The following is a 26,871-nucleotide window of genomic DNA, read 5'->3' on the forward strand; positions in this document are numbered from 1 at the left end:
AGGGAGGGAGGGAGGGAGGGAGGGAGGAAGAAGAGTCAGTCCTGCATGGCTCCCTACTCACTAGCTACGTGACCTTGGGCAAGTAACTTCCCTCTCTGTGCCTTCATGTCCTCATGAGCACACAACTTAACTGAAAAGGGTTGTGATGAGGATTAAATGAGATAATATACCCGACACTCAGCCCTCTGTCGGTGCTCAGCATCGTAGTGCTGCCTTTACTGTTTCAATGATCAAATCAAAACAACCACACTGTGCTATAACTTTGTCATCCTCTGTGTCGGTAGTAAGTTCCTGATTAATCAGTAGACTACTTAGTAAATTGGACTCAGCATTCAAGATTGACTGGATTAAAAGTAAAATCTTCCCAAGACAATTAAGAGCTCAAACCAGTTTAAACTGAATACTGCAGTCAGTCATTAGGCACTGGAGTTAATGTAAGTACCATTTTTCTTTGCTAAAGTTAGCGCTAACTTCCTTAGAGGGCATGTAATTCAGGTAGTCACGGCACCACCCTATCAAAAAAGTTTAGCAACCATGCATAATGAGTCACTTTTGCTCCACTTCTTATATTAATGCTAAGCTTAAGTGTGCCATAGCCTCAAGATTCAGCATCAGCTGCTCTTAAAAAAGAAACAGTCTCATAACATATTGCCATGTGAAAGGGGGAAAAAAAAAAAAGACTGAACTGCAAAACACAGGCATACCTCATTTTGTTGTTTCCCTTTACTAAGCTTCATTGATGTTGTATTTCTTGCAAATTGAAGGTTTGTGGCAACCCAGAGTTGTCAGGTGATGGTTAACATTTTTTAGCGATAACTTTTTAAAAAAATTTGTTTTACTGAAGTATAGTTTATTTACAATATTGTGTAGCAATCAAGTATTTTTAAATTAAGATATATACACTGGCTTTTTAGACAGAATGCTATTGCACACTTAACAGAGGACAGTATAGTGTAAACATAACTTTTATATGCACTGGGAAACCAAAAATTCGTGTGACTCCCTTACTGCAATATTTTGCTTTATTGTGGTGCTCTGGAACCAAACCTGCACTATCTCTGAGATATGCCTGTATATATGATCCCATTAAATCAAAACAAAAAGAGTGCATGAGTGTGAATGTGTGTGATATATGTACTCATACATGCAGAAATGTAGGGGAAAAAAACAAGGATATATACCAAATATATATGTACATATATGTATATATTAACTATAATTCCTTCCCACTAGTGTGATAAAGAATATCTTTTTCCTTTGGGTTTTCTGTGGTTTTTTAAACACTGATAGTGCATTTTTTTTTGAAAAAAGGTTATGAAATTAAAAAACAAAACAAGACAAACAGTATTTTGGACCCTGAGAGTGCTTCCCCTTGTTTTGTTGTGGGGTTTTTGTTTTCATTTTTGTGTTGTAATAAATAGAGATCATGGTGCCATTTTTTGAGCACTCATTTAAACAGAGAGGAGGACAAACCTATTAATAGAGAAACCAAACAAGCTTTGAATTATAAAAAAATTATCAAAATAACAAGTGTTGGCAAGGATGTGGAGAAACTGGAATCCTTGTACACTATTGGTGGGAATGCAAAATGGTACAGCCACTGTGGAAAATAGTATGGCAGTTCCTCAAAATATCAAAATTAGAATTACCATATGATCCAGCAATTTCACTTCTCGGTACATACCCCAAAGAATTGAAAGCAGGGTCTTGAAAACCTGTTTATACACCCACGTTCATAGCAGCATTACTCACAATAGCAAAAATGTGGAAACAACCCAGTGTCCACCAACAGATGAATGGATAAGCAAAATGTAGTAAGTATAGACATACAATGGAATATTATTCAGCCTTAAAAAAGGAACAAAATTCTGCAATATGCTACAACAGGTAAGAACCTTGTGGACATTATTCCAAGTGAAACAAGCCAGTCACAAAAAGACAAATACTGTGTGATTCCACTAATATGACATACTTAGAGTATTCAAAATAAAAAAAAAAAAAAACAGAAAGTAAAACGGTGGTTACCAGGAGCTAGGCAGAGCGGAAAATAGGGAGTTATTGTTTAATGGGTTTAGAGTTTCAGTTTTACAAGCTGGATGGTAGTGATGGCTGTACAACAATGTGAATGAATATTAAATATAATACCGCTGAACTGTACACTTAAAAATGGTTAAGATGGTAAATTCTGTTAGGTGTATTTTACCAAAATTAAAAAATATATATACAAAGAAGTGTGTATGTGCCTATGACTTATGACCTATGCAAGCTACAGCTGTACTTCTATATGGTGTATACTGTGAAACACACAACAACCAGAAACTTTTTAAATATGTAGAAATAAACACAAATGGAAGTTCTAGTAGTTTCTTTCTGCACCCTAGTGGTTTGCCTCGGCAGCCCCTCAGGAGGCCCAAATCCTGAGATCTGACGTGCACGGGAAGGTGATGCCTCCTTCTCGAGCCCAGACCCCACTGTGCGCAGAGCAAAGAGCAGTGCCAGCAGTGGCCCACCCCTGACGTTAGTCTGCCTTCTCTTCCTCCGTCTCTTCTCTTGCATTCCAGGAGTATTTAACCCTGCTCCGAGGTCTCAAGAATATTTAATCCTAACAGACTCAGCTATAAAGAATCCTGAGCAAGTAGCAAATCCCTGGCAAACTTAGAGAGAGACTGGAATGGAAACTGGATGGAAATGCTACTCTCCAGAGCCATGGAGAGCCTTGAATAACCACATGGTGAACTGGCAAAACCTGAACTAGAATGAGGTCTACCAAACAAGTCTCTTGGGTGCCTGGAGAATGAACAGATCCCAAAGTCTTAAAAACACTGCTTGGGCAAAAACCTGTGACAATGAACTAAAAGAATAAAGTCAGATCTAAAATGAGGCTGGATGCCAGCCAGCTACTGCGGAGAGGCTTACCTTCAGTATCTCAGGTTCTTTGACATCCAGAGACCTTGGGTTCCAGTGTTGTAGATTTTTATGTAATCTGTGATATTTATGAGCACTTGGTGGTGTAAAAAACCAAATCATGCAAACTGCAGTCATGAATCCAAGGCCAACGCCCAGAAAGAGTCCACTCACGTACTGGGGGAGGGGGAGGATGAGGTACGCATAGACAAACATGACAAAGAAGCCCAGAGTCTTCACGGGCAATTCGGGGTGCTGCATGGCCGAGTCCACCTCGTGGTCACTGTCCAGAGCCGTGCCATCGTCCGCCAGCACCTCTGGCTTGAGAGGGACTTCTGAGAGCCTCTCAGCTTTACTCTCTCCCTCCGTTTCCAAATCAAAGTCCTCAGTGTACAGTTCGCAAAACTCTTCATCCTCTTTGCTCACCAAGGCAGACAGAGAGCACCTCTCAAGAACCAGAGAGCCGGTCTTCAGGCCTACCTCCTTCAGACTGCTCCCCTGAGAACTCTTCGGTTCTGCCTCTCTCGCAGGGTCCTCGGAGGACTGGGGGTGGTCACTCCTGGGGACGCCAGGGTCGCTCCCCAAGCCCTCCCCCTCGGAGTCACACTCCTCCTCCTTGATGCTGTAGCTGTTATTGCTTTCCAAGTGACCGTTCAGGCTGGACAGATTGGAGAGCTCTGAAGCACTTGAAGATAAGGCTTTGGGCCTATGGCTGCCACTTTCTTCCCCTATAATTTTACTAAAAAGCTGAAAAGGGTCATATATGACTTCGGAAAGGCGTCGCTTAGTGTCTTCGATTTTCGCCTCCATTTCGGGCACTTTAAAAAAGGAGCGTGTATCGGAAGGCGACGTCAGAGGGGAAGAGGGTGCAGTTTTGGAATCTCCACCTGTGTTTCGTGGCTGCGTGAACGGCTTGAACAGGTGTATATTCAGCTTGGAGTCGGATGGCTTGTACGACACGTTATCTGACTCCTGCCTGGAGGTGTCGGTGGACAGAGACTTGACTAACGTCTTCATCAAGTGCCGGTGCCGTGGCGGGTGGGGGGATTCTTTTGGCTCCACCTCGGTCGACAGGGACTTCACGAGGCTCATGAAGGGCTTTGCGCTGGAAAGGGTGGAGGACGAGGCACTGGGAGGGAGGATGGGAGACCTGGAAGGCGAGGACAGCGGGGAGGAAGAACTGGTTTTCTGCTCAGGAAGGGGCGACACGCTGGGAGAGCTAGCTGAGGGCCCCGAGGAGGACGAGCCCGGGGACAGAGCCAATGGCACCGTGCTTAATACTTGTGCTGCTGCAGGAGGGGGCTCCAGCAGCTTTGCAGTGTTCTCGGAGACGCGCAAGATGGCAGGGGACACGGACAGTCCGTCTGCCAGGATGAGCTGGGCGCCAGGGCCAGCGGGGTCATGGCCACCCTGGGGTTCAAGATACAGGTCTTCCTTGGCTTCGAGCCCCGTTACAATGCTTTGGTCGTCCAGCCCCTCCTCCAGGTACTCCCTGAACTCCTCCTCCTCTTCCTCCTCCTCCTCCCCGGATGCCGAGAAGCGGATGGCGATAGTGTCTCGGGACACGGACCTCTGCACGTGCACTCTGGGGGCTGACGGTTTTGGCATGTCAATGGTTTTTTCGGCATGGCGACCATTCAGACTTGTCATCGCCGGCTTCACAAGGGCTCAGGCTCTGTGAAAACAGCGAGAAAACCCGAAGTCAGAAAGCGGTTTCTCCACGGGACACGCTGTCGTGTGTGGACAGGAATGCAGATGAAGCTCACTTCTAAACGGTGATTATGCTTTTACTTGGCAGGTGGCCACTGTTTCTACTTGAGCAGGTTTAATGGTTTAATTTTCATCAGATAAATTCCAGTTAGGCATTCTCTTTTATGAGCAAACTACAAACCAGTGTTATACACCCCGTACAATCTGTATTCCTTCACAACATCTAACTCATCGTTTCCTCCCTCTTAACTGGCTCATTTCTATCAGTAATTCTATATTGCAAGGCTTGAAAGACCTGCACAACAGTTGCTACCAGTATTACTTCAGAAGTCCAACAGGCTAAAATGCAGCATCCTGGCGATTTTGAGGATCTTGGAATCAAAATTTCACCAGTGGTTTTCCAGCTATAAAAAGCTAATCCTGGAGGGTTACTGCTTTCATTGCAATTTTCACAGCAATCCTAACAGTTCTTTTGCGTCTCCCACCAATGCTCACATATCTTGCCACTGCATATAAGGAGCAAAGTATCCAAGGGTGGTAAGGGAAATCTGTAAACTAACTGCTGTGATCTGTCAGCTTCTTTATTCCCCAAGTGGTAGGTACCCTAAGGCCAGAGTATTTAGGCAGCCATGAAGACATGGCCATTTTCTGAGGCTCCAAGATAAAGCAAACTTGTATTTTAAACTGAATCCAAGAATCAAAGGGCAGGAAAATGAAGTCTCAATGCTGCAACCCACCACCAACTGAGAACTCTGCTAAGAGCTAGGGCAAGAGGCATGGAGGCTATGCTTTCTGCCCTTCAGGAGCTTAGTTGCTGGAGAGAAAACAGACACCTGAAAAGCTGGGCAGAAAAACAAAAGAAGCCAAGCGCACCCTGTGACACCCAGTGCATTACATCTCCCCCTATTCACTTATGGCCCATGTATTGGGAACAAGGCATCATGACAGGTCCTACAAGAGGGAAATGAACACAATCTGGAAGGAAACCCCGTCAAAGGAGCTAAAACGCACTTGAGGAGTGACCTTCAGGCGTTCTGAGGAGGGTGAGAGCAGCGTGGACGGTAGGACACCCGCTCGCTCTTTTAAACTGAGGGGTAGGTTGTGGCTAAATGGGTGTGATTAGAAAGAAGGGACAAAGGCATGAAGATGAGCACAGGCATGGTGTGTCCTGACACATGGGTCTATTCTCCATGTCCAGGATGGAGGGTGGGTGTTGGGGAGCCGGGGGAGACCACCAGCACGAGAGAGGCATCGTGCGAGAGAGGAAAGAGCAGCCTTGGGACCGGGAAATCAGGCTTCTGATACTTGCTCCTTTTCCAGCTGATTCTGTGGGAACTTGAACAAGCCAAGACCTCTACGGGTCTCAGAATCTTCACCTGTTAAATGAGGCGCCAAGAGCCCTTTCCAAATCTAAAACCCTATGTTTATGTTTACAAGTGATAGTACACAACCCAATCTGATATACTCACACAAGTAATCTGCCATAGACAATCAACATTATGTTGCTTGCTTGTTTCTTTTTTTTCCTTTTCTTTTAAAAAATACTTATTTATTTATTTATTTATTTGGCTGTGCCGGGTCTTAGTTGCGGCACGCAGGATCTTCGTAGCAGCATGCGGGATCTTTAGTTGCAGCATGTGGGACCTAGTTCCCTCACCAGGGCTCGAACCCGGGCCCCCTGCATTGGGAGAGCAGAGTCTTAGCCACTGGACCACCAGCGAAGTCCCTTGCTTGTTTCTTTAATTTGAAAAACTCCTATAGTTAAGTCTTCCACCAAATACTCATGTTCAAAATGCTAGCAACCGATACTACCAACAAGAGAAAAGGTAAACCTGTCTGTGTGTTGAGGGGATTGGGGCGGGGGGAACCTGGGGCAGGTGGGCAAGAAAAACTATTTCCTAGAAACAGGAAATAACCCAGCGATGACAAGAATTACAGTTCAAGGGCCCGGTCACAACAAGGACACATCTGAAACAACACATTTCAGTATCAATACTTGAGAGAAATTACTTTCATAAAAATTTTTCAACAGGGTTTTGCCCAAGCTCATTCATGACCCTCAGGCTCTCCTATCCCCATTAGATCCAAGAAAGGGGAGTGATCTCTACCAATCAGACAAAGCAATTTAAATCCAGGAGCTGGCAGCAAGCTATAAAGACACAGCCTCGGGTCCAGGACAATCCTTCCCTGTTATCTCAAAGCCAACAGGTTTGTTTGGCTTAGTGAGAAGAAAAATACCAAGCGCAACACACATTTTTCATTTAACTGTCACCTACTTTTATAAGGGTAATTTTAAAAGAAAATTACAGAGGTAATTTTAAAAGTTTGGTACTTGATAATTCTCAATAGGCTGAAAAATCAGCTTTATTTAAATTGCTTTAATAACATAAAGGATGATCTGAAAGGCTCTGCTGCTCTGAGGCTGCTTCACTGGTAGTAAAAGTGACTGTAGGCACAGGTGCACATACAGAGAGCATGACTGGGGGGCTGAACAGTGTGAGTCGTTCTCTGAGGAGCAAGGCAAGAGTGCAGAGGCTCTTTTACAGTTGAGGGTGGGATGACCTGGGAGTCCACAGGCAAAGTCAGGCCCAGTCCAGGGCCACAGGGCCAAACAGCAGTGTGTCCAGGAGCCTGTGGTCTCAGCACCTGCCCAGGAAGGGCCATCAGGGGCCGATCTGCCCAAACCTCCAACACATAGTCGGGCCCCCTTGGCTTGCCGGTTAAAGGGACCTCTGCTGATCTCTGACTAGACTGTCTTAAGGTCTTGTTGGGCTGCACCCTGCAGGCCTACAGCCCTGTGCTCGCCCTGCTTCAAGACAGAAGAAAGACCCTGGAGGCAGCTACGGAGACATCAATGGTTTAACGGATGGGGAAGCTTATATATCTGAAGCAAGGTTCTGAAGCAACACCCCACCTGAGTGGTGGACGGTGGGCAGGACATGGCAGCAGCCTTCACTCACAGGGGGAACGGGAGACGGCCAGTTATAGGGGGAACTTACGTCAGGTTTGCTCATTGGTTACCAGGGAAACTGCCCTTTTCATAAGAACAATCACTAACTGGGGCCTGGGGCAAGCATGCAGGAAGGTCAGTCATGTGAGTATAGAGTGTGGGTGAAGCAGCCGCAGGTCGGGCTGGGGACGTACAGAGAGCAAGAGAACAGCCATCTTGAGTGGCCTGACCGCAGAGGTCCGTGTCAGCCAATTGGGCCTGAGCTGGGCCCCATAGAGAGCTAGGTGCCAGGCAGCCAGCCAGAGCAGGTAGTCTGGCTCACCATGGCTAATGTCTTTCTCCAGGGCTCAGGCAGTGGCTTCAGAGGTTTAGAGTAACCTCCCTCAAATCCATGCTGACCGAAGTCTAGCTCCACCTCACTAGTTTTGTACTAAAACATGCCACGTGAGGCTAGAGCAGCACTACTACTTTTTAAATATAAGAAAATCTTAGGGCCCTGTTTGCTTATCTGCAAATGAGGGGGTTAGACCAGATAAACAAAGACTGCTTCTAGGACTCAAACTGCTGGATAACTGTGTGTCCTGGAACTCGAGTCCCTGGTTGGGGTTCTAGACAGACCATCAAGTGGCCACTCCTTCCTCCTCCTGGGGAGTCCTCCAAGCCTCCTCCTCTCCATCCTTCAATGGCGGGCGGCTGGGGCCAGTAAAACCGACCCTCCCACAGTCACAGCACTGCAGGACAGCCAAGGTCAAGAGGAAAAGTACCTGACTGTCGTCCAGGAACTTTATGTGGTTGGTCCAAAGACACAGCACTGAATGAGGAGGGGACGGGGAGACGGTTAGACACGGGCTTTTTTTTTTTTTTTTTTTTTTTTTTTTTTGCGGTACGCAGGCCTCTCACTGTTGTGGCCTCTCCCGTTGCGGAGCACAGGCTCCGGACGTGCAGGCTCAGCGGCCATGGCTCACGGGCCCAGCCGCTCCGTAGCATGTGGGATCTTCCCGGACCGGGGCACGAACCCGTGTCCCCTGCATCGGCAGGCGGACTCTCAACCACTGCGCCACCAGGGAAGCCCTAGACACAGGCTTTTGACACTCATGTCCTGATGCCCTTGCCACCACAGCAATGTGCCTCCTCAAGCATGTCATGGACACTCATTATGATTGCTTGTCCTGGCCTTGGTACCCACCTTCCATGCTCTGGCATGAACAGCTCTACCGGGAACTAAAAGCTGAGTTCTCAACAGCTAGCATGTGATTAACAGGATTGCGAAATAAGAATTCGTTATCCATCTGTCAAGCTAGCATCATAAAAAAGTAGCCTCCTGCCCTCTGCTATCTCAATTCAATTATAACCAGGCTCAAAAAAGAAAAAAAAAAGGGGGACAACATTATGTCAAGCCCTCAGGAATTGAAATGTCAAAAAGGTCATTTCTCACCCAGCAGCTCTCCTTCTTCCAAAGCCACCAGCACAAGACCGTGGGTTTTAACACTGATTTTGAGTCTTGTGAGGGGAGGGCCTATAGCTCACATTGTCATATAGGATGATTTTCTGCCAGAGATATGTTTAAACAAAAGTCTGATTTGGTCATGAGCAAAGTGGTGCTAAAGATTAAGCCCGTCCAGCCCCAGAATGGATGGGGGTGGCAGAGGCAACATTGACAAACTGAAGCCAGAGGTCTGGTGTCTGGGAAAACAGGCTCCATCATCAGGTCCACCACTCTACTGAAAACAACTAACAATGAAATCCATATTTTTAAAAAAATCTGAAAAGCACTGAAGCTTCAACAACTGAGTAAGGAACCACCAGGCCAAAAGGACTTAAGAACCCCAGAGGGATGAGCCCTACAGAAGCCGCTCTTGCCCTCAAAACATTGGATGATTCTGGCAAATTGGAACCTTCATATTATCCATCTCCTGAGCAGAAATCAAAGTTCAGGGCTGGCTGAGGTGGAGCCATAACTGGAGACTGTTCCACAATGAGCTGGAATGCCAAAGGGCTACATCTATCTACCTGGTGGTAGATGAACCAGAAGCAAAACAGCTCTCACTTAGATCTGAGAGCTTCGAGGACATTAAGCTAAGTGAAGTAAGCCAGTTACAAAAAAAAAATGAATACTGTATGATTCCACTTATGTGAGCTAGCTAAAGTAGTCAAATTCAAATAAACAGAAAGTAGGATGGCAGTTACCAGGGGCTGGGGGTAGTAGGAAATAGGGAGTTGTTTTTTAATGGAGATAGAGTTAGAGTTTTGTATGATGAAAAAGGTCTGTAGATCGGTTGCAGAACAATGTGAATATACTTAACACTACTGAGTTGCACACTTAAAAACAGAATGGTAAATTTTATGTTATGTATACTTTACCTTAATTAAAAATAAAATTAAAAAAAAATTTCACCATTCAAAACTTTAGAATGAAATAATGTAATATTTTGAACTACTTATCATGCTGACTAAAACAATTCTATTCAAAAAGCTCATACTGTTCTTTAGTGTTTATAGCACCATGTGGTTATGTTCTAAGACAATACTGTAAATGCAAATGTATTCATTTACGCTCCCATACTTTTGGGAGGTGGGGGGAAGCTATTTAGAGCCAAACGCTCTCCAAACCTTAGCCTTAGTTAGGTATGTTTCAAGGAAGCAGCATATCTCAAACAGTTCTGGAGATGGGTCTTGATGAAAGTCTTCACTATAACTCTCCATTCAAGTTACTATGCCTTGTAAAGATGTTCATAGCTCTCATTAAGATTGAGAAAGCCTCTAATAAGGAAGAAGAAATCAAAAAATAGCTAGAAACAAATGACAACGAAAACACAACAACCCAAAACCTATGGGACACAGCAAAAGCAGCTCTAAGGGGGAAGTTTATAGCAATTCAATCTCACCTCAAGAAACAAGAAAAATCTCAAACAATCTAACCTTACACCTAAAGCAACCAGAGAAAGAAGAACAAATAAAACCCAAAGTCAGTAGAAGGGAAAAAAATCATAAAGATCAGAGCAGAAATAAATGAAATAAAAATGAAGAAAACAGTAGCAAAGATCAATAAAATTAAAAGCTGGTTCTTTGAGAAGATAAACAAAATTGATAAACCTTTAGCCAGACTCATCAAGAAAAAAAGGGAGAGGATGCAAATCAATAAAATTAGAAATGAAAAAGGAGAAATCACAACTGACACTGCAGAAATATAAAGGATTATATGAGACTACTACAAATAACAATATGCCAATAAAATGGACAACCACGAAGAAATGGACAAATTCTTGGAAAGGTACAATTTTCCAAGACTCAACCAGGAAGAATTAGAAAATATAAACAGACCTATCACAAGTAATGAAATTGAAACTATAATTAAAAATTTTCCAGCAAACTAAAGTCCAAGACCAGATGGCTTCACAGGTGAATTCTCTCAAACATTTAGAGAAGAGCTAACACATATCCTTCTCAAACTATTCCAAAAAAATTGCAGGGCCTCCCTGGTGGCGCAGTGGTTGAGAGTCCGCCTGCTGATGCAGGGGATACGGGTTCGTGCCCCGGTCCGGGAGGATCCCACATGCCGCGGAGCGGCTGGGCCCGTGAGCCATGGGCGCTGAGCTTGCGCATCCGGCAACGGGAAAGGCCACGACAGTGAGAGGCCCACATATCGCAAAAATTGCAGAGGGAGGAACATTCCCAAACTCGTTCTATGAGGCCACCATTACTCTGATACCAAAACCAGACAAAGATATCACAAAAAAAGAAAATTACAGACCAACATCACTGATGAACATAGATGCAAAAATCCTCAACAAAATACTAGCAAACAGAATCCAACAACACATTAAAAAGATCATACACGATGAACAAGTGGGATTTATCCCAGGAATGCAAGGATTCTTCAATATACACAAATCAATCAACATAATACACCATATTAACAAATTGAGGAATGAAAACCATATGATCATCTCAGTAGATGCAGAAAAAGCTTTTGACAAAACTCAACACCCATTCATGATAAAAACTCTCCAGTAGATGGGCACAGAGTGAACCTACCTCAACATAATAAAGGCCATATATGACAAACCCACACCAAACATCACTCTCAATGGTGAACAACTGAAAGTACTTCCACTAAGATCAGGAACAAGACACAGATGTCCACTCTCACCACTATTGTTCAACATAGTTTTGGAAGTCCTAGCCACAGCAATCAGAGAAGAAAAAGAAATAAAAGGAATACAAATTGGAAAAGAAGAAGTAAAACTGTCACTGTTTGCAGGAAAACCTAAAGATGCCACCAGAAAACTACTAGAACTAATCAATGAATTTGGTAAGGTTGCAGGATACAAAATTAATGCACAGAAATCTCTGGCATTCCTATACACTAACAACAAAAAATCAGAAAGAGAAATTAAGGAAACAATCAGATTTACGGTCACAACAAAAAGAATAAAATATCTAGGAATAACCCTACCTAAGGAGGCAAAAGGCTTGTACTCAGAAAACTATAAAACACTGATGAAAGAAATCAAAGATGACATAAACAGATGGAGAAATATAGCATGTTCTTGGATTGGAAGAATCAATATTGTGAAAATGACTATACTACCCAAAGCAATCTACAGATTCAATGCAATCTCTGTCAAACTAGCAACGGCGTTCTTCACAGAATTAGAACAAAAAATTTTACAATTTGTATGGAAACACAAAAGACCCCAAGTAGCCAAAGAAATCTTGAGAAAGAAAAATGGAGCTGGAGGAATCAGGCTCCCCGACTTCAAACTATACTACAAAGCTACAGTAATCAAGACAGTATGGTACTGGCACAATAACAGAAATATAGATCAATGGTACAGGACAGAAAGCCCAGAGATAAACCCACACACATACGGTCACCTAATTTATGACAAAGGAGGCAAGGATATACAATGGAGAAAGACAGCCTCTTCAATAAGTTGCCTGCTGGGAAAACTGGACAGCTACATGTAAAAGAGTGAAATTAGAACACTATCTAACACCATACACAAAAATAAACTCCAGATGGATTAAAGACCTAAATGTAAGACTGGACACTATAAAACTCTTAGAGGAAAACATAGGAAAAACACTCTTTGACATAAACCACAGCAAGATCTTTTTTGACCCACCTCTTCAGAGTAATGAAAGTAAAAACAAAAATAAACAACTGGGACCTAATTAAACTTAAAAGCTTTTGCACAGCAAAGGAAACCATAAAGACGAAAAGACAACCCTCAGAATGGGAGAAAATATTTGTAAACGAAGCAACAGACAAAGGATTAATCTCCAAAATATATGAACAGTTCATGGAGCTCAACATCAAAAAAACCAACAACCCAATTAAAAAACAGGCAGAAGACCTAAACAGACATTTCACCAACAAAGACATACAGATGGCCAAGAGGCACATGAAAAGATGCTCAACATCACTATTAGAGAAATGCAAATCAAAACTACAGTGAGGTATCACCTCACACCAGTCAGAATGGCCATCATCAATAATAATAAATGCTGGAGAGGGTGTGGAGAAAAGGGAACCCTCTTGCACAGTTGGTGGGAATGTAAACTGACAGCCACTATGGAGAACAGTATGGAGGTTCCTTAAAGAACTAAAAACAGAGCTACCATACAACCCAGCAATCCCACTACTGGGCATATATCCTGAGAAAACCATAATTCAAAAAGAGTCATGTACCACAATATTCATTGCAGCACTATTTATAACAGCCAGGACGTGGACTAAGTATCCATCGACAGATGAATGGATAAAGAAGATGTGGCACATATATACAATGGAATATTACTCAGCCATAAAAAGAAATGAAACTGAGTTATTTGTAGTGAAGTGGATGGACCTAGAGTCTGTCATACAGAGTGAAGTAAGTCAGAAAGAGAAAAACAACTACTGTATATTAATGCATATGTGTGTAATCTAGAAAAATGGTACAGAAGAACCTATTTGCAGGGCAGGAATAGAGACACAGACGTAGAGAACGGACATGTGGACACAGGAGGGGAAGGTGAGACGAACTGGGAGATTAGGTTTGAGAGAAATACCCTCCATGTGTAAAATAGATAGCTAGTGGGAACTTGCTGTATAGCACAGGGAGTTCAGCTCGGTGCTCTGTGATGACCTAGATGGGTGGGATGGGCGGGGTCCAAGAGGGAGGGGATATATGTATACATATAGCTGATTCACTTCACTGTACAGCAGAAACTAACACAACATTGTAAAGCAATTATACTCCAATTAAAAAAAAATTTTTTAAGAAAGTAAATAAATAAACAAAACTCAATCACAGAATATTCCAATGGAAAGGGAAGCTCAGATATCGCCTAGTCCTAAGTGAATAAATCAAATAATTTGAAAGTGGAAAAAAAAAAGAGAGAGAGAAAGCCTCTAATAAGGGTTTCTCTCCCCAGCATTGATGCAGGATTCTATTCTATCCAGTCTAAAAATAAGGAACAAATCAATGGCTCCCATCTAATCTGAACTCATAAAAAACAAAAGGCCTCAACAGGAAGCCAGTAGCCAGCTTCCCTCCCTATCATGAACTCCAGGAACCTATCAACCTCAGTGGAGTCAGGGTTAGAATACCAAACATCCATGAAATTTTTTTTTTTTTTTTTTTTTTCTTGCGTTATGCGGGCCTCTCACTGTCGTGGCCTCTCCCATTTGCGGAGCACAGGCTCCGGACGCGCAGGCCCAGCGGCCATGGCTCACGGGCCCAACCGCTCCGCGGCATGTGGGATCCTCCCGAAACGGGGCACGAACCCGCGTCTCCTGCATCGGCAGGCGGACTCTCAAGCACTGCGCCACCAGGGAAGCCCTGAAATTTATTTTATTTCTAGTCACTCAGAAAGGTTATCATCATTAATTAGTCCATGAAAAACCAATCAACAATAAATCAGACTCTGTACAATGAAAAATGAAGAGCTATCCATACTCGTGCTTCTCTACATAATCGAATGAATATTTTGCCTTTTACTAAAGATTCATGTAGGGAGGGAAAAAAAAATTAAGAGCTATTTCAAGACTCAATGTTGGCATTTATTAGCTCAGATATAATAACCTCTCTGAATCTGACAGGTTTGTTTTTTGTGAGTTTTTTGGACTAATTTTCTAATAATAACTGCCCTTCCTACCTCTAGCTGTATTTGAAACAATTCAATCTCAGGGTCCTACAGAGACATAAAAAGAGAAAAGAGTTCCTTTCAGGCCACTCATTTATCAGCAACTCCTCCTCTTGGTCCTTCTACATTAGAACAAATAGTAATGTGGCCCTTATCATTATTATTATCAACATTATTATTATTAATTTCTAACTCATATACTAGATTAGAGGAAGTGCTGAAGGAAGAAAAAAGAGGAGGGAAGCAAGCAACTTTGACTGAAAATTAAATGTGTCTCCAGATGTAGAAAGCACAAGTAATACTGCATCTTAAGAGGCAAGCCTGGTTTGGAAGGAACATGTCTCATTTCTCAGGAGCATCCCTACTCCTTCAAAATCACTGTGAAAATTCTTCATCTTTGTAAAATTTGGCCCGTTAGATATTTGCTGTCTCTGAACAAGCTTGCACTTGGACATCTGATGTATGGGCACCATCTGCTAGCATGGGCTGTGTCGGTCAATAGTCTTAATTCAAAAACATCTCTTGGCAGTGGAAAAGAGTCAAGCTGCATTGTATTGCAGAGGATGTCTTAACATCTCTTATCTGTGCAGTTTTTAATAGCATTTGGTTTCATGAAAAGTAGAGAAGGGCCTCAAGGCTCATTTTTTTCCACCTTGATGCTGCAGAGGAAACGGTGAATCTGGTCGGAAACAACCATAGTCCGAAGTTCTGATTTAGCCTAAAAATCTCAAGTACATCTTAATAGCCATCCCTTGATTCATTTAAAGTCAATGAAGCATATGAGAATTGCCAGCAGCCATTCTAATCTGTTAATACTCCACCTCACAAATAAAAATCAATATTGACATTGTAGATAATGAGCTAGTGCTAGGCTTAGTTTCATTTAAAAAGAGAAAAGAAAAAGAAAAGAAAGTACTCTACTACCAGCACAGGCAAGCCTCCCAAGGCACTTAGACCTTGACTGGTAGAAACTCGGAACTCCTTTCCCATTAGTTATTAGGTTCCCAGACCCCCAATCAAAGTCTCTTCCAGCCCAACAAAACAACACAAGGTTTACGCTACTGGTACACAACAGCTTCACCCTCTGCAGCCACTGCATGGACTTTTACCTGCCATGAGGAAGGCCCACCTGGGAAGAGGGCCACACCCCTGAAGGAAAAAGGTGTTCAAACGCATCAATATGATTGGAATTTTGCTTTATAGATTGCTATAATAATCGATGGTTCCAGTAATGAAATCCAAATACAGTTCACAGTAACTCATTCAAAACCAGGTCATACCTTCAGCACAACCACACGAGGCCTATGGAGGTTTATAAAAGATAATGCCAATGCCATCCACGGGGGGCCAGGGTGGGGGGTCTCAAGGAGACAGCAGATGGATGTCATATGATGACATCTATATGAAAGTTCAAAACAAAGCAAAACAACCCTAAAGTAATGAAAACTCAGGATAGGTATGCCCAAATCAGATGGTGCTAATAGACTAAAGAAGTCTGGGAAATTTTTTTTAAGCAGAAAAGCCATGTATGTGACTTAACGGGGAAGAAACGTGAACAAAATAATATGGCGGACATGAAATATCAGCACAAGGAAAGGCACCGAGATGGAAACGAGTCAATCAAGACAGAACAAGAGTCGCTACAGATTAGGTTAGCTGCAGCTGAAGGGCTGCACTGGGGGGGCACGGGAGGAAGATGAATATTGGAGTTTAGAGGCAGGGAATCAATTGTTCAAAGACTCTGAAGGCTAAGTGTCTGGATTTATATTTAAATCTTCGGAAACAGAACCACTGTAGGTTCTTGAGAAGTTTGAAACCTGGGTGTAAACAGTTTTGTTCAGGTGAGTGAGTACCTGGAACCTGGGAGACTGTCGTGCTGAAAATCCAGAAGGAGGATGAGCAGAGGGTAGTGGCTGGGGTCACAAAATAGCACATTTCAAAAGCTCGTGGGGTCAAAGGTTAACAAGGGGTGACTCTGAGAAAGAGTAAACGGTGTTCCTTATTCAGTTTTCATTTTTGCAACCATTGACTGACTGATTGATTGATTGATTGATTGATTGCCATGCTGCTCGGCTTGCGGGATTTTACTTCCCTAACCAGGCATTGAACTGAGGCCCTAGTGAAAGCGTGGAGTCCTAACCACTGGACTGCCAGGGAATTCCCATAACCATTTTAAAGTTTGAGGTTATTTCCAAATTAAAAACAACATCAACAACAAAGCAGTTTCCTAACCACTGTTTGGCTTTGGGTCTGTTGTCATATATTGCCCCCTCCCACCTCCCACCGACCCTTCCAGTCAGAGTTGTCAAACTCAGTTACGGGAGGAAGCCAAAGTTTTACTACTCCTTGAATTAAAAACTTTATTTTGAAATAATTATAGACTCTCAGGAAGTTGCATAAGAGAGGTCCTGTGTACATTTCACCAATCACTCCTTAAATTTTAAAGTCAAACTTCCTTCTTTTTTTTTTTTTTTTTATGTTTTTTTGCCGATGCCGTGAGGCATTCAGGATGTTAGCTCCCCGACCAGGCATCGAACCCGAGCCCTCTGCAGTGGAAATGCAGAGTCTTAACCACTGGACTGCCAGGGAAGTCCCTTAAAGCCAAACTTTAAAGTCAAATTCCAAATGGTTAGGAAGTCGAGTTTTAACCACAGACCACCAATTCATCCCTGTAGGAAAAACGTATTCCAATAGGCAGAGTGAAACTTCCACTTATAAGGACTTTCTAACAGTCTTGCTTAAGGTCTTCAATGGTCAACTTTAGGAAGACATCTTCCAATAGATACTTCCCAAGTACATGAACAGGCAATTCACCCAAAAGTTCAAATGGCCAATAACAAACGAAAGAGCTCAACTGACTAAATACAACAAAGAATTACGAAACACATCAATGAGACAATATTGGTCATCACATTCCATCATTAAAATATAACATGTGATGCTGTCAAGGGCACGTGGAGACAAACCCTCTATTGCAGACAAACCCTCTATTATGTTGGCACATAATTAGCAAAAACTTTTCTGAAACCAATTCTGCAGTAACTATTAAGTACCTCAGTAATGTTCATACCTATACACACACCAGGCAAAAAGGGCTGGGGGGCATTAATGCTAGTTTTCTCCATATAACAGGCTTATCAGTCATTTTTATTTTCTACTTTTTAGGTATTTCCAAATTCTACTAATTAGGTATTTCCAAATACTTCTGTAACCTGGCGGAAATAATTACATGTAAGTGTATGTCAATTTTAAAAATAAAATAATTATCTTCAGAATATCAAATTGTACCCACACCTTACCCATGAGAAAACTAAGACACAGAAAGGTTCATTTTTATAAAATGAGTCACACCGTATGTATGTTGTAATCTGTTTTTATACTCAAGATAACACAGTGAAGTAATCCAGCATCTGGGTATCAGCAAGGCCTTTGGCTTCAGTTCTACCAACTTGGTGGGAGTCTGACCCTCAGGCAAATTATTTACCCTAACCAAGCCTCCCTTTCTCCATCTGTAAAATGGGAAAGGCAAAAGACGGTTCAGAAGATTAAATAAAACAATTTAGGTAAAGCACTGAGCATGGTCCCTGGTACAGAGCAAGCATTTACTAAATGTTAACTGTACTTGTAAGTACTTCCTCAAGTCAGCAAAGATTCTTTCACACATGAATTTAAATAGCTTTATAATATGAATATTCTATAATGTAACCATTTCAACACAGGATACTAGGAATTTTTTGCTATTACAAACAATGCTGTAATACATTATGATGCTATACATAACCTTTGACTGTCTCTCTTATTATTTCCTTAATAATTATTTTTAGAAGTGGAATTACAGGGTTGAATAAGCATATATAAATTTTCACTTCAATTAAAAAAAAACACACAATTTCAAGCTCATTGTAAAAAACTTCAAAAACAGATGTATGGAGAGGAAAAGTGAAAATTTCTCCTGCTCTGCCCAAAATCAACTGTTTAGGATGTATCCTCTGTCCTTCTATATGCATTTATAAATACACACAAACACACAAAGCTGTTTTTGTTTTTAGTCTTAAATGTAACCATACTATGCATATTGCTTTGCTGTTTGTGTTTCACTTATTATTTCCTGGACCCCTTCCTATGCCACAACACATACAAATCTACAGGCATACACACTTCTTCCACCTAGTACAGATATACCTTCATCCACTTAATCATTCTTTTATTGATAGAAATTTGATTTTTTTCCAGTTTTCACACTAGAAAAAATGCTGCCTTGAAAAGCTTTCTATACAGATCTTGTGTACAGAGCAAGCCTTTTATAAAGTGCCCACCTTGAACCCTTGTCAAGAATAAACATTATTTTTAATTATTGTCCATCTGATGGGTGGGGAAAAGGCATCTCAATGCTTTGATATCATTCATGTTTTTTCCACCATCTGTTTCTCTTCTATTCACTGGCCATTCATGTTTCTTGCCCAAGGGTTTTTCTTATTCACTTTACGTATCATGGATAATGAACACTTTGTCTACTGAATGTGCTGAAAATATTTTTCCCCATCTCTGACTTTTTACCATTATGGGTTTTTTTTTTTTAAACATACAAAGTTTTATATTTTTAGGTGTTGAATCTTTTTCTTTATAGTTGCTGGGTTTTTACTTCCTGAGGAAGCCTTCCTCATTCTATCAGCCTAAAAGCATTACTCTCTGAAATCATTTTAGAAAACACTGACAGTAACATATGTAACACACATAATGTTCTCTGTTCCCTATACAAGAATCAAACATTTAACTTTGGAAAAACTGAGTTGATATGGACAATCATATTTTCTAGCTATAATAAATAGTAAAGTATTTGAACTTTTCCCCCTCTAAATCATACTAGTAAACTAGAAAACCTAGTTTACATATCTGAATCCACTCATATCTATTAACCATTCATTCAGCTTCTCCATGTGCAGAAAGTATTTTGGATTAATTCTTCATAAATTGAAAAAATTCTCTGAGAACTTAAAGAAAAAATAGGCTTTCTTTTTCAGTGAGAAACAATACTTTTCATACATGCATCAGTAGACTTAACCTTGATATAGGGCAGTAAAATCTGATTAAATGTATACTTAATGCCAGAATTTTATTTACAGGTAAGGAATCTGAGGCCCAAAGAAGACAATTTTTAAAAAATCAAGTTGGAGAAGTCTATGTGTGTAAGTGTGTGTAGGGCAGAACAGTGGGAGTGAGAGAAAGGAAGTGATGGGGAAGAGGTGAGAGAAGGGGCAGGAAGGAGGGCTTCCCAGAGGCGGTGTGTGCGCTGGCCCTTGGAGATTTGACAAACTGACTGCAGAGACCCAGGGTGGAGAGTACATTCCAAGGGAAGGACAGAGCATGAGTAAAGGGAAGGAGGCAAGAAACCCAAGGCCACGTTCAATAGCTGCAAGAAGGCCTAGAGATACCGGGTTCCTGGCACAGGTCCCAGATGGCCATCTGTCCACACTGTGGTTCCCTCTGAAGAGAACCACTTGCCCACAGGTCCCATGGGTGAGATTTCCCCCATCCCACTCCACCACCACTGAGGATTGTGACAGGGAAGGACCTGGAGAGCAGCCCCGTGATATGACCCAGCCCCAAAGTCCCGCTCAAGTGTGAGATTTTGACAACTGTTCAGCTGGTAGTGGAATCAGTCACTGAAAACACAAACCAAGGGAAGCCATGAGGCAGCAGGGGCAGGAGCTCCAAGGAGGACCAAGACCCTCAAATGACAGTGACAGGGCTCACCCCCTTCACCTCTCCTAACCTTGGGTTCTTTCATTGTAAAGGGGGAGGGGGTCCTCCATTGTCTTCAAGGAATTTTCCAGAAAGCTCTAAATTCTATAATTCTGTGAGTCCTACTTAGAGTCCTACTTTTCCATTCTGCACCAGAGATGTTCTTGGCAAGTGCTCAAGTCAAGCAAAGGAAACAGAGTACACTTGAACTAATGTGCCTAAGGCAATTAAGTCAAAATATTTTTCTAATAATATTGTAACAGTTCATCCCACATTAAAAAACACTTCTAGACCTTCTGGACTTGTCTTGCTTAGCCCAGCTGTAGAAACATCCTTTACCTCTAGTTAAAGGTGGAGAGTGGGCTGAGTCAGCTAAGAATGAGAGGCAAATTATCAGCACTTGCAAGCGCCATGGCAACAGATGACATTCGTCCATCCACTTCCACCAGACTCTACAAGAGGGCTGCCTCTGCCCTGGCTGTGATAAGGACAGGCTCTCTACCCCAACGCTTCCTTCCTTCGTTCTTACTCTGCACAAACATCCCTCCAAGCACAACCTCTTGGCCACACCCTCTCGTGGATTCACACCATACCTGCTCCACATTCCCACCGCCCTCACTTCTACAGAGCCCTGCAGAGCCCCCCAGGGACACAACTCCCTGCCCTCTCACAAAAAACCATCTGCCTCCTACTCTGCCTGGCTTTTTTTTTTTTTTTTTTAATAGAGAGGAGATCATGGTAAGAGAAGGGCTGGCCTGTTTTCAAGACCAAACCATCATCTGTACCCCCCTCTCTAAGTCATTAGCACTGCTATCTACTGCCTGCGAGACATCCATACATGGGCGTGAGCCACTCCCACTGCCAGGGATCTTCACCCCAGCCAGGGAGGGTATGGGGGGAGAGGGTTGGGTACAGGTTGCTGCAGACCCCAGCCAGGAGGTGGCTGTAGCATGCGGACCTGGTCCATGTCCTCGCTGTTTCCAGGAAATTCCTGAATTAGCATACTGACTTCCTAGTCCGATCCCCCACTGGTGTGATTCTAGGCCTTGTCTCTCATCTAGGCCTCCAATTTTGTCTCCCTCCTTTCTCCCTCTAAGCACATGGCCTTGCCTCTGTTCACCAGGAAGGTGGTATGAGTTGCTATCTTGTCTCCCATATCCATCTATATACACCAATCACTATTCCCATTCTTTGGCTAGAAATTCTTCTACCCATTCCTCTCTATTCTCCTCCCACACACAGCCTCTATCCAGGTCCAAAGAGGTCTGCTTCTAAACCCAAGAGACCCATCTCATTCCTGTCCACCCCATCCTGACCCCACTCGCTCCCTCTCATCCATCAAGGGACCTCTGCTCTCCCAACCACCAAGGCCCCAACCAAAAGAGTCTTCTGACACTCTCTTCTTGATCCTCCAAACCTCTTTAGTTCTCCAAGCCCTGTTGACTCACACCTCACACCTCAGCATTTCTTTCTGACTTTACTCCTTGCCCTCGTCTCCAGCCCACATGGCATTCTGCTGCCAGACTAGCCTTCTTTAAATACTACTCTCATCATGTCACCATTTTGCTCAAAAACCTACCATGTTCTTGTGTCTCATCTAATCTCATCTAATCTCCTTGGCCTTCAGGGCCCAATACAACCCAGCCCCTCTATCTACTCACCCTCACTTTCAGTTACGCTAAAGTGTTCCCAATATTCTGGTTGGGTGTGATGAGCTACTGGCTCATGTGAAAACCATCCTCCTTCCCACCTCCCTGTACTGAAAATGCCTTCCCTGCTCTCCTCTGCCTTGTCAAATCCTAGCATCCTCCATGAAGGCAGTGACACTTGAACTGAACCCCAGGCCTTCCTTCTAGACAACTCCAGCCCCTCGGGTGACCTACAATATTTACACCACACAAATAACCAAAGGAAGTAAATCCTCAACCAGGAGTAGACTGAGTTCCCAAAGTTCATCAGTAAGTCAACTGTCTGAAATTCAAACTCCATTTATCCTGAAGGAAAATAAATGGGAAATTTATTTGTGGGTTCCTAGGCTCACAAAACTTATGTAACCCACAATGTGACAGCTATGGTACAAGTGTACTTTTCCAACTACACAGAACCACTCTTTATAACACACTCAAAAGAAAAACACATTCTGATTTCAGTTAATGTCAGGACCCTAGAATGAGGGCCACACTCCAGAAAAAGACAATTCTAGAGACTAGGAAGCCAAAGGCCCAGGGGGTAAATCCAGACACTTTTCACCCATCTGCCCCAATCAGACTTCTAGAGTCTGAACTCCAGTTTCCAATCCAGCCCATGGACGTGAGCCTGCTTTAATTCACGTGTAAAATTTTCTCATTCAACAGAAGCAAGCCCCTGGAAAAGTGCGGAGGAATTGGGTCTGCCTGCTCCCAGACTCACAGGAGCCCAGGTAGCAGTCACAGGAAACACCCCTTCTCGGGACAGTTCCAGGCTGCAGAGAGACTGCTGCAATGACTTCCAAGCATTGCCACAGAGAAAGGCATCAGGGAGAACATGGGAAATTCTTTACTGTGCCCAGAGAATGGAGCAGGGCACACAGGTCTAATTTTAGCACACATAGGATTTGGTGCCCACTCTCCAGTGGGGACCAGGGTCTAGGGTCAGGGAAAAAAGCTATCTATAGCCAAAATCACCCTTGAGAATCTCCTGAGTCTCCCACAAAGTACTGTACACATGCTTCAGGCGACCTCATGTAGTCATTGTTGTACCCATTCAAGTCTCAGAAACTTCAAGGCTGACTAAAGGATGGAACTAAAGGAAAGGCTGAATGTGGGCTGGCCTTTCACATCACTCCGCCCCTACGAAGACTAGCAAATCCCTAATGTGGATGGGACCTTCTCCGGGGCTCCTGCTTGCTTGCAGCCTTTGCTTGATCTTGTTTTAATATTAAGCCTCTGTGACTCTAGTACACATTAACAAATGTATTTGTTGTGAGGATTAAGGTGGAAGGTGGTTAGTTTTCTGAAGTGAACTGAGAACTGGACGGGCCCCATGGTGCACAGAAAAACCTGGTTGAGAACTCTGGCACTGAAGAGACCCAGCTTCGGATCACAGGTCCACTGCTTACTGGCGTGTGACTGTGGACAAGTCACTGCAAAAAGCCTCTTTTTTCCTCATATATAAGTAAAATGGAGATAATAGTGCCTACCTCACAGGGGCTGCTGGGAAGGTTAAGAAAGAACATTCAGTATTTGTAAGCTATTATTCTCAGCATCCACAGCAGGCATGAGCACATCTTTTGTACCCACGCAGACTTGGCCAGAGTTGACCCCACCAGCCATGTTACCAAGGATCAAACAGATAGCTTGTCTCTACCTTCTCGAATTGCTTGAACTAGACTGTCCCGTCTGATCTCAGGTTTAGTTCAGGCAGCTGTGACCATTAAGAATGACAAACATAGGGGCAAAGTAGAAAAATGGGAAGGCCTATACGTTATAATACAAAATGAAAAAGCAGACTTTGGGATTATGTGCGTACATCAAACACAACTACGCAAAAAGTACATACAATCAACAGGATCCCAGGAGGCTACAGAGACTAATAGTTGGTGCTTCACTGTAAATTATCTTTGCTTTTAGTGCAAAGCTTTTAAAAGGATCATTTTTAAAATGAGGGCACTGAATGAGATCTGCAGTTTTACTAACCTTTTTTTCTGTCTCTTCCCCAGGCTGGCAAGAGTCTAACAAACGATGTTTAACAGTAATTGATTGATTCTGTGTACTATTTTTCCATTTCAATGCTGATCCAAATTTTAGCCAACAATCCACATTTACAAGGGTTCATAATAACATTATGAAAACAAATCACTGCCACAGGTGTGATAATGATAAGCACAGCTAAGTAAACAAGAAACAATTAGTTGCTCAATTTATCAAAAATATGAGGCACTCATATTCAAGGTCAATCTCATTCTAAAGGAATTAAGCATGCTCAGCTTGGGGAGTGAGACCCGATACCAGCTCTAGTAACAATGTCTAGAGTTAGACCAATCCTGTCTCAGAAATTCCTATTATGTCATCCACAGCCAATCAGAACTTGGAATCCGCAGGAGACCATACAGACTTGCAATTCCCAACAAAGGCAAGGAAACTTGATGTTTTGGGTAGCTTTGGTGTCCTTATCCTGGGTTAAGGTATAGTTTCTGTTAAGCCTTTTGAAATGCCAGGAACAGTCCCCTGGCTCCCGTGGGTTCCTTTGCAGATGCGGTTGGAACCATCAGGCTCAGTCAGCTCCAAGCAGCAGACTGTGGTGGGACAACTGATCGGCCAGCCCTAAGCGCCTGCTTAATCCTAGCCCTCAAAGTGCAGATGCATCTTGGGATTGGGCAGAGGGGAGCTATGCCAGAAAACCCTAAGAAACATCTGCACACAGATGACTCAGCCACCCCTCCCCATCTCGGGGCTTATCATGACTGAGGAGGAGGGATTGGAAGACATATATTGATAATTTGAAAACACTGCCCTATGTATGTGCACGCACACCCCACACACACACCCCCCAATGCCTACCACAGAATTGAGACTCACGGGTCTAAATCAACTTGCAATATCAGGAATGCATTACACTTACTTAAATACACACGCGCGCGCGCGCGCACACACACACACACACACAGAAAAAGGTGACGGATTCACCAGGAGCTCAGTAGGAGACACAGTACCAGCTATTCCTGGGCACCAGTAACTAGTTATTAATCCAGCCTACACAGAAGGCATCACCTGAGAGGCAAATTGCTTTGTAAGAGGCTACTGCTCTGTACCTACAGGAAAAAAAAGGCCCGTCTCCATCAAGGCTAATCAATCAACGACTTCAGATATTTTAAATGAGGAATCAGAGGTGGGCCACTGCTTCCACAGGCACAGGACACAATCGGACTGAGTTCTGCTCCTGATCTTTGATACGCCTGCCTTCACTGTTTGCCCCTTGAGCTGTGGCCTCATCTCCTGCGGCTGGTCCTAACCACCCCCACCCCCACCGCTCTGCCAGCCCAGACCCTGCAGCCAGGGCCTCCAGAGCTGCCCATTCCCGAAAGTCTGTTTCATTGCTGTCTCAAGGCCCAAAACAGAACAGAAGGCAGAAATGAAAGGCAAGTAGAATAAAAAAGAAACTTGGATGCACAAAGTAACAAGAGAAAAAGCTGTTTCTCGGACAATCAAGGAAAATAAGCACAAGTAGCATTTCATAACCAGAAATACCTACAAGTGCACAGCATGAAACCAAACTGTCTAATCTAATTCTGGAGGCACTATAAGCTTGATGGCCGTACGGGGGCTCCATTTGACGTTTCAAAGAATCAAAGGTTGTAAAGTTGTGATCTTGATATTTTTCTATTCACAGGTCCAATGATTGCCTAACAGCAGTGTCCTGCCCTTTCCCAGATGATTAGTGCTGAGTTTGTTGTTGGGTTTTCTTCTTCCAGCTTATGTGGGTCCTCAGAGAGTACTCTCTGCTAAAGCAAAATGCCAAAACAGGAGCAGAACTTTCTGGCCATCCGCGTGCAATTAGGATCCCATAAAAATCCCTCTCAGATAACTCAACACCTAAAAGTGCACTGCCTGGGCCAGCTGAGGCTCACCGGAAAGAGCGCCAGTTCAGGAGAAGCCTCGCCGGGTCTGGATTTTCTGATCTGTCAAATGAGGGTCATGATGGTGAAACAACAGCCCTCAGATTGTTGGGAGGAAGAATAAATAGCATAGCACTTCAGAAACTGTAAAGTCTGGGCACCTGACAGCATAGCAGTGTTGTTATAATTAACCACATTGCTCTCTCCCCCTGGATACAGTGGAGTAAAGTATACCAAGGTACTATCACTACTTGTTCTCAAAAGAACCTATCTGTCTGGCCGATATTCTATGTAAATAAAGAGGTATCACGGTTATTCTTTTCTTGAGAAAATATAGCGTTTTTTTTTGCTCCAAAAACTTTATGATAGCCATTTAAATTTCCGTGGCAAAGAACACCATTTATGTACTGAACAGTATGTGCCCCAGTCAACTAAAAAGCAGCAGGAGTTATTTCTGGGAGGGAGGAGGGCCAAGGGTCATGGAGATCCAAGAGAGACACGGACCTGAATCAATAACAACAGTTAAATTTTACGTGGCTCTAAGTGCTGTACCAACAATGTCTCATTTAAGGCTGACAACCCTCTGAGACAGGTACTATTATTGTTTCCTCATTTTACAGGTGAAGATAAAGACCAAAAGTGGTTTAGGCAACTTACCAAGGTAACAAAGCTACTCACTAGCAGAGCTAGGACTCCAAGGCCATGCTCTTCACCACTGCACTACACTGCCTCGTTCAGCTATTCCCACAGACGAATCAATCTCGAGTCAACAGAAGCTTTCTACAGACGCTCTGTGCTTCAAGAAAGTGTTCCATCCTTTTTTTTTTTTTTTTTTTTT

At 43.1% G+C, this 26,871-nt stretch overlaps 1 protein-coding gene across 1 annotated transcript in view; it reads right to left on the minus strand.

The window, feature by feature from the left end:
* Positions 1-26,871, minus strand: part of TEX2 (testis expressed 2) — a 108,879-nt gene that overhangs the window by 56,467 nt on the left and 25,541 nt on the right. The window contains exon 2 of the mRNA XM_007456774.1: positions 2,917-4,579. Coding sequence (XP_007456836.1) covers positions 2,917-4,554 — 1,638 coding nt within the window. The 5' untranslated portion in view covers positions 4,555-4,579. The remainder of the gene's footprint in view (positions 1-2,916; positions 4,580-26,871) is intronic.

This window comes from Lipotes vexillifer, unplaced genomic scaffold (genome assembly GCF_000442215.2).
Source record: "Lipotes vexillifer unplaced genomic scaffold, Lipotes_vexillifer_v1.1 scaffold299, whole genome shotgun sequence".
Lineage (NCBI taxonomy): Eukaryota > Metazoa > Chordata > Mammalia > Artiodactyla > Lipotidae > Lipotes > Lipotes vexillifer.